Here is a 17,037-nt window from a genome sequence, read left to right on the forward strand (position 1 = left end):
AAGGGTACAAAATAACACTGAAGAGTTACCAGTATTGAATTACTGTCTTTAGAACCCCTTTCTTCTCCACTAGGCAATCAGCCTCTTTAAATGCCAATCATTTATTAGGTTAGCCTGACCACTGTTACCAGTGCCCTTTGAAAATGAAACACGCTATCTAAATGCCTAGCATCTAACATTGGGCTTGATATATAGCCTATGAAACTAAGTCCCACAAATAAGGAAAACTTCAAGTGATTTTTACAAAAAAGAACAGCAATACACGACTTGTGCAACTTGCTGGTGTTTGCTCACATATTAACTCAATCTCAGGCCATAACCTAGTAGGGCCTGATTATATGCTCTGTGCAACATAGCAGTTTAAGAGGCTAGTGAGTATTTGTAATGTGGGGAGGCCAAGCTGATATGTGCTTTGCTGTAATGCATAACATGCATATCAGAGTTTGGAGATTCAGTACAAAAAGATGTAAAATATCTCATTGCTAATTTTTATATTACACATTGAAATGACCATAGTTAAATTAAAAAACAAAACTTAAAATTGCATACATGGGGGCCAGTGCTATGGCACAGTGGATAAAGCCACCGCCTGCGGCACCAGCATCCCATATGGGCACCGGTTCTGATCCTGGTCCTGGCTGCTCCACTTCTTTTTTTTTTTTTTTTTGACAGGCAGAGTTAGACAGTGAGAGAGAGATACAGAGAGAAAGGTCTTCCTTTTTCCGTTGGTTCAACCCCCAAGTGGCTGCTAGGGCCGGTATGCTGTGCCGATCTGAAGCCAGGAGCCAGGTGCTTCCTCCTGGTCTCCCATGTGGGTGCAGGGCCCAAGCACCTGGGCCATCCTCCACTGCCCTCCCGGGCTACAGTAGAGAGCTGGATTGGAAGAGAAGCAACTGGGACAGAATCCAGCGCCCCGACCGGGACTAGAACCCGGTGTGCCGGTGCCGCAGGTGGAGGATTAGCCTAGTGAGCTGTGGCGCTGACCCCGGCTGCTCCTCCTCCAATCCAGCCCTCTGCTATGGCCTGGGAAAGCAGTAGAAGATGGCCCAAGTCCTGGGCCCCTGCACCCACGTGGGAGACCCAGAAGAAGCTGCTGGCTTCAGATCCGCTCAGCCCCACCCATTGCGGCCAACTGGGGAGTGAACCAGCAGATGGAAGACCTCTCTCTCTCTCTCTCTCTCTCCCTCTCTCTGTCTTTCCTTCTCTCTCTGTGTAATTCTGACTTCCAAAAAAACAAATAAATAAATCTTTAAAAAAATTGCCTACATGGCAAGCATTATATTTTACTGGATAGCAATGGTCCTAAGAGTAAAGACCAAACATCCTTCAGCTTCAGCAACATTTGGCAATGAACTCTTTACTAGCCACTTAATAAGGTCTTGTTAATTAATCCAATCCTACCTCTAATAATTATATGCAGTAAAATTATACATAATTTTAGAATGTAATTTGTAAATAATTAATTGTATACATTTAATTGGGGAGGGAGAAATTCTTATAAAAGTGATAGTCATGGGACCGGTGCTGTGGGGCAGTAGGTTAACCCTCCACTTGTGGCACCAGCATCCCATATGGGCACTGGGTCCAGTCCTGGCTGCTCCTCTACTGATCCAGTTCTCTGCTGTGGCCTCAGAAAGCAGTGAAAGATGGCTCAAGGGCTTGGGCCCCTGCACCCACAAGGGAGACCCAGAGGAAGCTCCTGGCTTCAGAGAGGCCCAGCTCTGGCTGTTGTGACCATTTGGGGAATAGACCAGCGGAAGGAGGACTTTCTCTCTGTCTCTCCCTCTCACTGTCTGTAACTCTCTCAAATAAATAAATAAAATCTTAAAAAAAGTGACAGTCATGATTTTGTGACAATGGGCAGTTTGTTCATTCAAGAAATAGGCACCTGTGATGCAGATGCAAAGAGATTACAAAAATGAATAACACCTGGTCCCGGATCTCCACCTGCTCATACTGAAGTTAGAAAAACTTTGATTTGGGTCATCTTCCATTCATAAAAAAAAAAATTAAAATTGGGAACTTCAGGATTTCAGGAAAAAAAATAATAATACAGTGGATGACACCCTGATCAATACTAAAAAACTAATATAGTAATTTAATAAGTTACTGTTAGTCTTGTGATCTCTGCTAGGAATGTACGAGGTATCCAATTTTTTTTTTCCTGAAAGCAGACAAGACCAAAAGAAGTGAGATGGTATAATTAATCATTTTAATTACAAGTATAATTAGGTTAATAGATTTCCAAGGTTTTCCCTTTAAATAGGTAATTTTCATCAAGTTAAAACCAGGTAAGATAATCAAATAATCTATACCACAGTAATGAAATCACAAAATTACTAGACAGAAAAATCTTGTCAATTAGTTACTTTTCTTCTTACACTTTTTCTCCTCCTTCTTTTTCTTACCTCAAAGCAGAAGTCTTGTCCGAGGATGCTACTATGGAGAGGTTTCACTGATACAGGCTCCCCTCTACCAAGATCCAGACATTCTACTGCACTGCATGGGCTCAGCAGGGATTCATGGGAACGGGACTCTTTCAGTTTGGGCAGCCCACGAGACCTATAAGTAGAGAAAGACAGTTAAGATGCAGTAGGCTTGGCTAACAAGGAAAAGAAGGTCAGATGCACAAATGTCTAAAGGAGGAAGAAATTAATCGTTAATCTCTAAGAGTAATCACATTCATATGACATAAATAAACTATACAAGTGTCTATGTACACACATACATATAAATGTGAGTGCACGCACACACACCTTTTTTCAATCAAGTATAGAAACATACCATAATTTTACCAGTCTCAAGGGAACTGAAGGCTCTACCACAGACATTGTTTTTATTCTCATTCTGATCATGAAAAAAGGAAAAATATGTACTGTTCAAGGTTAGCTTATATACTCTTTTATGAAACGTATTGTCACACTACAGCTTTATCCTGTTCTATCACTGACAAAATAGTAGTGGCTGAATCCTCATTTTGTTTCTTTCTGTCTTGGCAGAATAAACATACACACACACAGAGTCAAAGCCAAACTTTTTCCAACCAGATCCTGCCTTTCAAAAGGCCTAATTTCCATCTCAATACAGAATTCTCAACAGTTTTACTTTTATCTATGCTTTACTGTATAAATATGAATAAAGAATAGAATGCCTCCAGGAACCCTCCCACCAAGAAAAAAATGCCCAAACTCTCACGGAGAACAACAGGTCTTTGTTAGCACTGTTGGGGCATCCCGGCTGATTTTGTTTCCTAGTTGTTTTAAAAAGAATGCTCAGAATGACCACTCTTGTCACTACAGGAGCCATGAGTTCACCTGCCTTCCTCTTGAAACAATTAATGGACTCAAACATTGTGAAGCACAATATTCTTGACTCCAGAACTGGATGACCGTGCAGTTTTAGGCAATAATTACAGTGTTTATTGACTGAAATACGAGAGTTAATTACATATTTCAAGTAGAAGTACTTAGTAATAAGGATAAAGAGAAATGCCCGTGTAAAGACATTTGTTTTTGTAAATCACATTAAATAAGCAGCCTCATTCATTTCCTTGAAATAACCATGTTAACACTAAAAGGAACGGAAATACTTAATGCCAGAGTAGCTTTTAGTTAAATTACAAAGTAATAAGACATAGGAAACTAGCACTCCAGGCTGCCACAGCCCTTCTGTCTCCACTCTAACATTGTTTACTCAAACTCCATCAAATAAAAAACATCTTAAGCAGTAAGGATTTGAGTCCATTTTTTATGCACCCCCCAACACACATACAATCAACCGCCATTTCAAGGTTAGGCTGAAAAGATGTGTGTCGTGATATTCATTAACTTGGAAAGTAAGAAAAGCAGTATTTATATTTCCCACTAATAATATGAAATATGCACAGAAGGGAAACTGCTACCTAACGTCTTGTCATAAAAATACAACAGCTCGCCATTTATTTTCCTTTGTTTTACTGGATCAGACAATGGCACGTTGCATATCACCATTACAGCACATCAAGCACAAATAACTATAACCTACAGGTAAAATACTTTTTTACCTTAACCTTATTATTGTAAACCTTTCCCAACACAATGCACAGGAAGCTTAGGTGAGGCGATGGGACACTGTCATTTTCATAAATACAATACAACAAATCTAGTCCTCCCCCACCCCTCCCCTCCCCCACCACACCAAGGAGTTGCTGAGGGGAGAGCGCTCTCACACTCTGGGCCGAGTCCTCAACAGGAAAGATCAAGCTATATTTAAAACAGAACGAGGATGACAACAGGCCCACTTTTATTTTTTAAATTCTCTAGGAACATTTTTTAAAACATAAATTAATTTTATTTCAAGCAAAATAAATGTCTACCTACATGAAGCAACTGTACAGCCACTTGGCAGTGCAACCCCAAATCATGGCGGTGCCCCACGTGCCGGTGCAGCGAGCCCCTTTCCGAGCTACATCTCGGAAAACAATTCTGTTTAGAAGACAGCAACCAATGGAAGGCAGTGTCGCTGTTGCCTGCCGTTACCGATGACATCTTTGGATGAATGCTTTCCAGGCGTTATCGCAAGTCTTCGACAGAAGCAGAAGAGAAACACACACAGCACGGGAAGTCATCTTGATCCACAGGCTGCAGGAGAGGGAACAGTCCTCCTCCCCCTTCAGCCTGCCCTAGCCCTCAGGTGACACAAACAAGGTTCCCGGCTCTAGGCTCGGCCTGTTGCCATGGTGCTACACCTGTAAGGAGATTAGAGCTGGAAGGCAACAGGGAGAAGCCAGGGCCCAGGGAGCGCCCTCTGCCAGGTGGCAAAGGTGACCCCTGTAGGACTGAGCTGGATGAATGGGGAGGACCCCACCGGTTTCCAGGAACAAGTCTGCAGTCAAAGGCTACAGAAGGGAGACGGAGGCAGCTCTGGGCATGGAGAATCTCCTAAGAAAACCCCGCCAGAGGCCAGCTTCCGCTTGGCTTCATACATGACCCCTACTTCCCACATCCCCTCTTGTTGTACTAGTTTCTCCTCACATGGGTTCTGTTTCCTTTGCACTGCTCACCCTAGTTTAATGCTTCTGGGTATTATTTTACATGAATTTACTTGGCTTACTGATTTTTTTTTCTCTTAGAAAAACTTGGATGAAATAATTTTTTTCACTGCATTTCCAATGCTGAACAAATTTCACTCTGATGCTCAGGTCTAACTCCCCAGTGCAGCCATAAATGGACAGCACAACCAAGCTATCTGGAATTACAACTTCATACTATTCTAGCTACTGAAAGTCAATTACTAATACGTAATGCAGACCTGCCAGTTGTTCAGCACTTGCATGTATGTTCTACATGAACTGAAGACGAAAGGCACAGCCTGCTCAACATCACTACTGAGTAAGTAAGCGAGTCCTCCTAACCGGGAAGACAGCGCCTCTGAGAAGGCAGAAGTAATTCCCAGAGAAGCAAGATCACAGTAAACAGGAAGATCAAACGGCCAGGTAATGGGGGAGGCACTATGTGTATGAATATTTCGATATACTAGCATTAGTCGCCCCAAGTTCCCTCTAGAGCAGGTTCATCTCCTCTTGTATCTTCATATGAATTGATTTTTCTGAGATAAACTAACTACACAGTTTTAGCAGCTCTCTGTGGCCACCAGTCTACTCCTCTAATGGAAAGAAGAATGTGGATTTGTTGAGAGGGTAACGATTTTAAAACAACTTTTCCCGGTTCAATCTGAAAATGGCCTTCATCAAGGAACCTAACTCTGCCTCTCAAGTGGACATTGTGGATCACTTGAGACTGGACACATTCCCAATCACTCCCAAATGACTCAAGGCTCCAATACGACTCTCTACCTCCCTCCATTCCTCTTTTTAAAGATTTATTTATTTATTTGAAAGGCAGAATTACAGAGACAGAGAGAGGTATCCATCTACTGGTTCACTCCCTAGATGGCTACAATGGTCAGCGCTGCACCAGACTTAAGCCAGGAGCCAGGAGCTTTTGCCAAGCCTCCATGTGGGTGCAGGAGCCCAAGCGCCTGGGCCATCTTCCATTGCTTTCCCAGGTGCATTAGCAGGGATCTGGATTGGAAGTGGAGCAGCCCTGGGCCCCTATGGATGGCAACGTTGCAGACCACGGCTTTATCAGCTATGCCACAGTGCCTGTCCTCTACCACTACCTCTTGATTCCACTGGGAAATTGCTTCCCATTGGCAGTTTTACTTCTAATGAAGAACACCATATTCTCCACATTTTTTTGTTTCAAGGTCAGCTGACGATCTGACTTCAAGACCTAGCACGCTGAGACGTAAGGGTTAACAATCTAATTGCCTCGTGGTTGAAGAATGCCCGCTGCTTCTGACCTATTTAAGAGATAAACTACAAGGCAGGAGAGGCTTACAGTTACTCTCCACAGCCCAGGAGTATTATCTCCCTTTGACCCTTATCCCTCCCTGAAATCAGTCTTGCAGGAGAAACAGGGAGGGCTGGGGGTGGGGAACCAGCAAACACAACAGCAGACACCAAGGAAGGCAGGAAAAAAGAGAAAGGAGTAAAAGAACTCTGATTAGCGCGATTTCAAGAAAAGCACAGCTGGAATTTCTTTTTAACCATCCAATTTTTTTTTAAAGCCACATTTCCCCACAGCGTCAATGATGCCTAGATGTGCTAGCTCAGTCTGCCATATGTTTGCAGATTCAGACCCAAATTTAGGAACTGGGAAACTTTTAATTAAAAATGCTTATTGCCACACAAAATCCCGGACTTTCGTGCAGGTGAGTTTCTGCTTGGCTTGGCAGTTATGCTTCCTAGATGGCCTCGCTGAATTCTTAAAGAGACAGCTCAGCCAGTGGCTGTGGTAGGATACCCTGTGTGCATTCCTAGGGTGTTCACTTTGACTGAAAGCTTCCCACGTATTAAGGAACAAAATTCAGTAACCCAGGTTTACATAACATCTAATTTGTCTTTTTTTTTTTTAATTGCATCTGAGATCTCACTTTAGGAAAAATGTAGCTTTACCTGCTCCCAAGATTTTACTGTTTTCCAATCGAGTACGTTATGAAAATATCAATCCACATTTTCTGTTTGAAAACACAGTTCCTTTCCTGCATTCTAACTGTAAAGGTTTCCCTCCCTGGATTACAGCAGAAGAACCAGAGTTCTACTCCTGCGCTAAAAACGCGTCCTCCCCAGAGGATCCGAGGATCCTGCAGGCACCACTGTGCTGGTTTACCCGCCTCAGATAATGTGTCCCCCCCCCCCCCCCCCCCGCGCTTATATTTACTCACTGGCTTTTACGTTAGTTCAAAAATACACAGCACACAACCACTCGCACTGAAAAGCTATTCATGGAAACACACCCTGCAGATCTTCCTTCCCCGCCGTCAGCCTCCAGACAGGATGCTCTAATGAGGCCAGCTGCTAAGGATAAAGAAAGCTAATTGTCAACCTGAATTCCATTTTACACCAACAAACTCAGGGTAAGGAATTCTATCATCACAGACAAAAATGATACCCTCATCTACTCTGGTGCAGGTATGAGGGTACTTCCAAAAAGTCCATGGGAAATGGAATTAAGACATCAGTTTCTTTTGGTTAAAGAAAAACCCTTCGTGCCTATGAAGGGTCTTCAGAGCTTCACAGAAAATTCACATAATGAAAAAACTACATGTGGATTTCAAAATCTTTTTGCAGTAAAACCAACCATCTTTAATTTCATTTGCCATGAACTTTTTGAAGTATCCTGATGCATAGAGAGATGCAATGAAGATAGACACAGAAGGAAGATTGGATTGTAATAATAAAACATGTTTGGGGGGGCAGCAAATTCAACTTTCCTCCAATATGACAGTCACTAGGGAGCGATTTTATTACAGAATCTATACCATATGAAAACATATTTTCTTGTCGTTAAATTGCAAATAGAATAAAATCTGCTAGTGCCTACTGAAAATGTAAGAATGAACAACTAACTGAATGTTAAAAGACAGAATTAGTTTCTCTTATGGTTGAATAAATGAATACATGTATGAATTATGTATCTGAATCCATCTATCCATCTACTAAGTGCTTGGGATGTACCAGGTGTCAGGCATAATACTGGAGGTGCACGCAAGGAATACAAAGGTGAGGAAGAAAGGCTCCCACACGCTCACACACAGTGTTTAGAACAATTCATTCCAGCACCATGTGATGAGACTCAGGAAACGCAGGATGCCAAACAGCCTCGGTGAGCACTACCTTAGGGGGTCTTCAGTTGGGGGTTCAGAGAGGTTCCTTGGAGGACCAAGTCATGTGAAGCTGTGAGCTTAAGGACTGAGGGGTTTTGAAGGAGCTGAGACATCATCTAGAGGGAACGGACAGCCATGACAACGCCTGTTGTGAGAACTGCAAGGCTGGGTTGTGGAGACCCTGGAAGGAACTCAGCAGGGGGCTCTGGCACAGCACGTGTGTGTGTGTGTGTGTGCTTGAGAGAGACCATGATAGCAGGTGCAGTCACGTGTTTGTAGTTCAATCTGCTCACAAGCCTCATGGTTCACTCCAATATGACCACTGGATAGTCACAGAAAGGTTCTGAGCAGTTGGACTGCTACGACCAGGGAGTGGAGAGAAAGAGAGGAAGACAGAGAAGGGAGAGGACAAACGTGAAAGACGAAGAGGCTACTTCACTGATTATGGGAGACCATGATGTGGACAAGCAGAAATGGGGAAGAAGTGGGTGGAGCTGAGATGCAGGTAAGAGGTAAACAGGCCTCAAGGATTGGAATGTTGGCGGCATCGGGAAGAGGGGCTGACTAGTCTGTTCTGGCTTGAAACACTAGGTTGAAAGATGGTGTGGTCCTTCCCAGGGACAGGAAATGAGAGGCAGTGCTGGTGGGGGCGAGAGTGAAAGCGCGATCACTTGGTACCAGTTGAATCTGTCTGAAGTTCCTGTGGGAGTACAAGTGAATTTGAAAGAGAACATGAAGGCTGAGAAAACACCTAAGAAAATAACTTGAGGAATGTTAACATTAAATCTACAAAGTTGCCAGAAGAGACTGATTAATAGCAGCCACTGGATTCGGGGACTGAGAGGTAACAGGATTTTGGCAAGAGCAGTTCAGTGAGGGGATGGAGACAAAACGGAGAGAGTAAATGGGACGTGAGAAAGTGGAGACTAACCCCACGAGTCAGACTGAAGGGGTGGCAACAGCGAACTAGAGGGACACCTGGGTTGATAGGTGGTTTGTTTTTTTTAAAGATTAATCACCATTCTTTTTCCTTTAACAACAAAGTGATAAATGCTCTTGGTAAAAAATGCTAAGAGTTCAGAAGGACAGAAGGCCAAGAATAAAAATAAAGGAACCGCCTACAGAAGATGTCATGAACAACTTTTGTGAGCTTCCAGAAATATTTCATACAGTTATTAAAACATATTTATTCCAAGTATATTTATATACAAATATATAACATACATATAACATATATATGCTTATATTTATCACAAACAGATCCAGTATACCTTTTCTAAGATTTATTTATTTGAAAGTCACAGTTACAGACAGAAAAGGAGAGGTGGAGAGGCAGAGAGAGAGAGAGAGAGAGTCAGTCTTCCATCCACTGGTTCACTCCCCAATTGGCTGCAATGGCTGGAACTGCGCCAATCCGAAGCCAGGAGACAGGAGCTTCTTCCAGGTCTCCCACGCAGATGCAGGGGACCAAGGACTTGGGCTATCCTCTACTGCTTTCCCAGCCCATAGCAGAGAGCTGGATCAGAAGTGGAGCTGCTGCAACTCGAACTGGCGCCCATTTGGAATGCCAGCACTGCAGGCAGTGGCTTTACCCACTACGCCATAGTGCCGGCTCTGATCTAGTATACTTTTTAGAAAACTGTGTATTTTGGACTTCTGTCCATACTGGACTGTGTAGATAAAACTTGTCTTTTTAATGACCACATAATATGTCAGCCTACAGTAGTATGATCAGTCCCTTATGATTGTCTCACGTTTTTCATTTTTTTTCTTGAAAAATCTCAATTTCTTTAAAAATTTTATTTTTATTTTTAAAAAATATTTTATTTATTTATTTGGGAGGTAGAGTTAGAGAGAGTGAGAGTTAGAGACAGAGAGAGGTCTTCCATCTGCTGGTACCCTCCTCAAATGGTCCTAACGGCCGGAGCTGTGCCGATCCGAAGCCAGGAGCCAGGTGCTTCTTCCTAGTCTCCCATGTGGGTGCAGGGGCCAAGGACTTGGGCCTTCTTCTACTGCTTTTCCAGGCCACAGCAGAGAGCTGGATTGGAAGAGGAGCAGCCAGGACTTGAACCGGTGCCCGTATGGGATGCCAGTGCCGCAGGGAGAGGATTAACCTACTGTTCCACAGCACTGGCCCCTCTTTAAAAATTTAAAATTTTTCTTTTAAAAATTCACTTAGAGTTATTTTGGGCGTGGGGAAGAAGTAGATAAAAAGTGTATGGTAGGGACTCACCTTTATGTTTCCTCAAGTTGTGGAAACACTATGACCATACATCAATTCACTGATTATTACCATAAAGTTTTCTATTTTTATTTGTAAGAGTTCAAACCACTCACTAGTAATGTGTCAGGAATGAAATAATTTATTCTTTCTCAACCTCAGTTATCTCATTTGTTAAAACAGATAAATTTCTCTTCCACACCTCACAGTCACTGTGAAACTCACATGCAATAATTTATAATTTCACAAACTGCAGTATTATACAAATGTAAGGGACTGCGATCATAAACATGGAGCCTCTTCAGTGACATGACATGCATTAATTCATTTAAAATTGTGTTTATTTTTATTTATTCGAGAGAGAATGTATGAAAGTTCCCAACTGCTGGCTCACTTCCTAATGCCCACATCAGCCCCAGGTAAGCTGGCAGCCAAAGATGGGGGCCAGACCTCCACTCCAGGTCTCCCACATGGGCGGCAGGAGCCCACTCACTTGAACCATCACTGCTGCCTCCCAGGGTCTGCATGAACAAGAAGCTGGAGTCAGGAGCCAGAGTTGGCCATGCTCCCAGGTACTCTTGCTGTGGGGTCTGTGGTGTCCTAGCTGGAAGCTTAAGTGCAGGCCACATGTCTGTACCTAGTACCTCATGTTACGTGACTCAGTCATCTGGCTGAGATCAGGAAATCCATTCTGAATGTATTCTTTGCTGGAAGAATACAAAGATAGGAAGGACAAATGTGTGAAAAAATGACCTTCTTTTTCTATTAGGATGAAGCATTCTAATGGATTTAAAATGCTATCATGATAAAATTGGAAACTTCCATTGGATTTTAGTTCATAAAATAGAAATCCTTAATTGGCTTATGGCAGTAAACCCAGTAAGGGAAACTCTACAATCTATAGCTAGACTATATTGATTAATTAATGGCCTGGAGTTCAATAATTTCTGAGAAGTTGTCATTATATCCAAGTAGACCATTTTGAAAAAGACTTCTTTATTAACTACAGAGTCAGTTTTGACTCTTCCCATCTGTTTCATGGCAACATTTCATTTATTGTGTTCTTTAACAGGATAGATATTGTCCAAGGAGATGGGGGATAAAAGACTGTTGGGGTTGGCACAATGGCGTAATGAATGGGTAAAGCCACTGCCTACAGTGCCAGCATCCCATATGCTGACTGCTCCACTTCTGATCCAGCTCTCTGCTGTGGCCTGGGAAAGCAGTGGAGGATGGCCCATCTCCTTGGGCCCCTGCAACACTGGTATGGGAGACCTGGAAGAATCTCCTGGCTCCTGGTTTCAGATTGGCCCAGCTCTGGCTATTGCAGCCATTTGGGGAGTGAACCAGTGGATGGAATACACCTCCCTCCCTCTCTCTCTGCCTCTGCCTCTCTGTAGCTCTGCCTTTCAAATAAATAAATAACTAAATCTTAAAAAAAAAAAAAGACTGCATGTACCCTTAGGCTTATAATTGCTACGGTAAGCAGAAATATGGAAAGATAAATTCAATGGAAAACAGCCAGTCCCCTAATAAGGTATGCAGTTGGCCATGTGTGGGCAGGTGGGGCAGACACTTAGTCTAGGGTGACATGTGGGAAGAAAAGAAGTTAGGGAGAGAATGACTTGTGACATGGGTACTGTTGCATGAGTACATATTAGAAGTAAACCTGAGACGGGACAGGGTGCAGGTGAGAAATGGCCTTGGGCAGAAGGGCAAGCACCACCCAAAGCAGGGAACTACGAAGCAGCAGGGCACACACTATGAATGAAAGGCTCAGGGTGGGAACGGCAGGAGACCTGCTGAGAGGGACGGGCTGGGCCTGCTGCTGCCTGTTGTATGTTCAGCTAATGTATTTACGAACGCATTACATCCATACGTGATGAGATCTTAGATTTGAGGCTGCAATCCAGACACCTCGATGAGACAGACACTGCACACCAAAGTGAAGGATTCAGACAAACTGGAGCACTGACAAAGGAAGGATTCTGGTACCAGTTTCACGACTTTGACTCTCTCAGTTTGATCAAGACTATGAGAAGTGGTCAGAGAATAAGGAAGAGAAAACGCGTTGTGAGACATCAGTTTTGGGGGAAAGCTTGAAGCTCATCCCCCTGCACCCACAAAGGATATGAGTAGGGTCTATATAAATGGTGCCAACTGCTGGTGGCAGGGCAAGAGACTGCTGATGCTTTTGGATCAGCCTGCACACAGAGAGCTGCTGAGGGCAGAGGAGTGTTCTTGCAGACCTGAAGACTGCAGGAAGAAACTCCTTCCTAGAGAAGAGTTCCAAGTGAGCACAGAATAAAAACGCCTCAGCTGAAGTCAGTGAAGCACAGATGCGAGTTCCTCAGTGAGAACTCTGCAGAATTCCCATAAGGGGGAACGTGAGCTTTTCCACACCTCAGACTCACACAGTACCCTGGAAGGTTAAGGTAGTACTCGAACATTCTTATCTCCTTCCTATCTCCCCTCGCCAAGGACCGGGAGGACACAGAAAATCCTGGTTAAGCTGGCAAGGAAGAGCAGGTGAGGCCAGGACCAAGTACTCTCCCTCACTTCCTTCTCCAAAGTGGGCAGCAGGCACACTGCCTGCAATCGGCTTGGCTGAGGCAAGTTTGTAGTTTTGATCAATACATTATACTGAACACCAAAGAAATCTTGATCTGAGACCTTATTTAAAGTAACTATATGAACTCTAAATAGACCACAGATCAAAAAAAAAAAAAAAACTTCTAGAAGAAAACATGGGTGAAAACCTCTTGGGACACACACACACACACACACAAGAAAATCCTATAAACAATGTTTGTAAAAATGTAAAATGAATGTACAAAAATCTACATATAAGAGTAGATTCTGTAGAATGCCACATATAGAAACACATATACACACAAAATGAGTGCATGCATTACTGTACCAATGTCAATTACTTGGTTTGATTTTTATTGATTTTTTTAATTGAGAGGCATAGACAGAGACCAAGACAGAGAGACAGAGACAGAGAAACATAGACAGAAACAGCTCCCACTCATTGGTTCCCTCCTCAAATGCCTGCCAAGGTCAGGAACTCCACACAGGTCTCCCACATGGCCGGCGGGGACCCAAGCACTTGAGCCATCACCTGCTGCCTCCCAGTGCACATCAGCAGGAAGGTGAAATCAGAAGCAGATGAGGACTCCAACCCAGACACATTGACATGGGAATAACTGGCATCTTAACAGTCAGGTCAAATGCCTGTCCCAATCACCTAGTTCTAACATTATGTTAGTTATAAGTTGTCATTATTGGCTGGAAGAAGTGTCTAGAGGACTCAATATACTATTTTTGCAACTTCTTGTGAATATATAATTTCAAAATAAAAAGTTAAAATATTAATCCTAATAAGAGAATTAATAAGAGAATCTAAACTCAAGAGATTAGTTAGATTGTTCCAGAATTCCTTCTACCAGTGAACACCACACATACTTTTAGGTATCTTCTAACACAGAGCAAACAGATGACTTCAAAACCATTCTTGCTAGTAAGCCTCAGGCTTGAAGATATAACTGTCAAGGGACATTTGGAGGGCTTGAGAAAATGCTACTTCCTACAAGTCCCTTTGCTTTCAATCTTTGATACATTTAAGTAGCATTGCCAAAGCAAGGTTAGCAAACTGACAGGCATTTGAAATCTTGGAAGGCCTGACTACTGTTTTCAGGTTTTAAGTCTGTCTGAGTCATAGACAGAACTGTCACGGTGTCTTCCCATGCCCCACACCCTCCCACATGACTTTAATGTGGAAATGCTGCCACTATTGGTTCTAGGCAATCACTTTACTTGCTTTTATCTGATTAGATGACTTTGGAACAATGATGACTTTGTGACTTCTATTGATTTGGCCTCCAAAATGTTCCTCCTATCTTGTCTCTGTCTCTCCATTCTCACTGCCACTATCCTCCTTAGAAGCTTCATTATGCCTTACAATAGCTTTCTGCTAGCTTCCAAACTTAGTCTTTGTAAACAAAGTCATCTGAAATTCTGTAATTGTATTCGATTCAGAATAGGTCATGTTCTTATTCAAAAATGTATAAAGGCGTCCCATTGCTTATTAGAGGTTAAAATCCAAACATTTCAGTCTGAAAGTCAAGAACAGCCCTGGGTATGGAATACTGGGTTGAGACTAGTTTGCACTCAGAGTTTTAAAGGCATTACTCAACTGACATCTGGATTTCAATATTTTAATGAGAATTCCAATGCTATTCCTTCCCCCCACACCAACACACACATGCATATACACATACTCCCATGTATGCAACCTAGTTTTTCTTTCTAGAAGCTTTGAAGGGTTTTTGTTTGTTTTGTTTTCTTGAGAGGGAGGAAAGTGGAAAGGGAGAGAGGTGGGGACAAAAGGGGGGAGAGAGAGAGAGAGAGAGAGAGAGTGAGATTGGTATCCACTTGTTCACTCCTCAAATGCCCACAATGACCAGAACTGAGCCGGGCTGAAACTGAGCTAGGCACTCAATTCAAATGTTGCATGTGGGATGGCAGGGACCCAACCACCTGAGCCATCACCCCTGACTCCCAGGGTCCACACTAGCAGGAAGTTGTAGTTAGGAGCCAGAGTTGGGTACTGAACCCAGGTACTCCAGTGTGGGATGTGGGTGTTCTAACCTACAGCTTAACTCCTAGGCTAAATGCCCATCTCTACGAGTTGTTGTATTTTTTTTTAAGCTTCAGTGTTACAAACACTGAAGAGCTAGAGAGAGAGAGAGAGAGGAGAGAGAGAGAAAGACAGAGAGAGACAGACACAAAGAGAAAGCTCTTACATCCACTGGTCCACTTCCTAAATGGTCAAAACGGTCAGAGCCGGGCCTATCTGAAGCCAGGAGCTTCCTCTGGATCTCCTGCACAGATGTAGGGGTCCAAGTGCTTGGGCCATCCTCCACTGCTTTTCCAGGCCACAGCAGAGAGCTGGATGGGAAGAGGAGCAGCTGGGCTCAATCGGACACCTATATGGCATGCCAGCACCGCAGGTGGAGTCTTAATCCACTATGCCACACTGTGCCCACTATGGCCCCAGTACATCTTTTTTTAATTCACTGTGTTGGGATTTTGAAGGCCTTTCAATCTGAACATTCTGTTTTAGGAAATTTTCTTCTATTATTTAATAATTTTCTCTTTTTTTATATTTTTCTAGAATTCTCTGGGTTAATTCTCCCATTTTCTGTTCTACTTTCTAGGAGAATGAAATTTGACTTTTATCATTTTAATTTCCAAGATCTCTCTGTTCCACATTGATTTTCCTTTTATAGCATACTGTTATTGTTTCATCAATATCTAACTTTATCTTTTGAAAATATTCACTGTACTTGTGAAGTTGTTTCTGGCTCCATGTGCTGTCTCTTTTTCCTGGATTCTTCCCTCCCACCATGTATTTGTTTTGGTCTCTGTCAAGTTGGAGGCTTTTTCCAATACCCACAGGTGCTTGGCTATCCGTGTAAGTGAAGCACTGAGAGGCTCAGGGGAAGTTCTGTGTGCTGAAAGTGGGCTCATGGGCTAACGAGCTTCTTTGTGGAGTGCTTCCTGGACAACTGTTTGTTCTTTGAACATCTTTATTGAGACAGAATTCACATACCAAAAAGTCAACCCATTTTTTTTTTTATTTGACAGGTAGAGTTATAGACAGTGGGAGAGAGAGAGAGAGAAATGGCTGCTATTGCCGGCACTGTGCCAATCCGAAGCTAGGAGCCAGATGCTTCTTTCTGGTCTCCCATGTGTGTGCAGGGCCCAGGCACTTGGGCCATCCTCCACTGCCCTCCTGGGCCACAGCAGAGAGCTGGACTGGAAGAGGAGCAACTGGGACTACAACCGGCGTCCATATGGGATGCCAAAGGCGGAGGATTAACCAAATGAGCCACGGCGCCGGCCCCAAAGTCAACCCATTTAAGTATACAAATTTCAATATAGTCAGACTTGTGCAATCAGTACCATAATCTAAGCTTAAACTATTTTTATCAGTTCAAAAGGAAATCTCACGCCCATCAGAAGTCATTCTTCATCCATTACTTCCCCCTGCCCCACATTCCCAGCCTCTGGCAATGACTTGTCTATTCTGGACATTTCAGTTTCATATAAAAGGAATCACACATGTAAAATATATAGTTATTGGTGACAGGCTTCTTTCACTTAGAATAGTGTTTTCAAGGTTGAAAATACTCAAACACATTGTAGCATGTATCTATTCCTTTATGTGATTGGCTAACATTCCATGGCATGAATACATCATATTTGCATACCCATTCATCAGCTGATGGACATTTCAATCTCTACCACTTTGGGTGTTCTGAATAATGTTTCTATGGGGGCTGGAAGTCAGGGCTGTCTTATAGACCCCTCTTTTCCAGTGTCTGAATCATGGATGTCAAGGTTAGAGTTCTAGTAGCTACCTTCTTAGAGAGATCCTTGAAAATCCTAAGAACAGCAGAGCTCGTCTGAACTGTCCACCCTCAGACTTCTTTTATGTGACGCAAAAGTAATTCTGTCTTGTTTAAAATCATTACTCTCCTAGGGGATTTCTTCTTTTTTTTTTTTTTTAAGATTTTTAAATTTATTTGAAAGGCAGAGAG

At 42.9% G+C, this 17,037-nt stretch overlaps 1 protein-coding gene across 2 annotated transcripts in view; it reads right to left on the bottom strand.

Annotated features, from left to right (window-relative positions):
* Window positions 1-17,037, bottom strand: part of RASAL2 (RAS protein activator like 2) — a 401,898-nt gene that overhangs the window by 42,819 nt on the left and 342,042 nt on the right. For both annotated transcript variants that reach the window (XM_062192966.1, XM_062192967.1), the window contains exon 6: window positions 2,409-2,562. In XM_062192966.1, the coding sequence (XP_062048950.1) occupies window positions 2,409-2,562 (154 nt within the window). The remainder of the gene's footprint in view (window positions 1-2,408; window positions 2,563-17,037) is intronic.

This window comes from Lepus europaeus, chromosome 5 (genome assembly GCF_033115175.1).
Source record: "Lepus europaeus isolate LE1 chromosome 5, mLepTim1.pri, whole genome shotgun sequence".
NCBI lineage: Eukaryota > Metazoa > Chordata > Mammalia > Lagomorpha > Leporidae > Lepus > Lepus europaeus.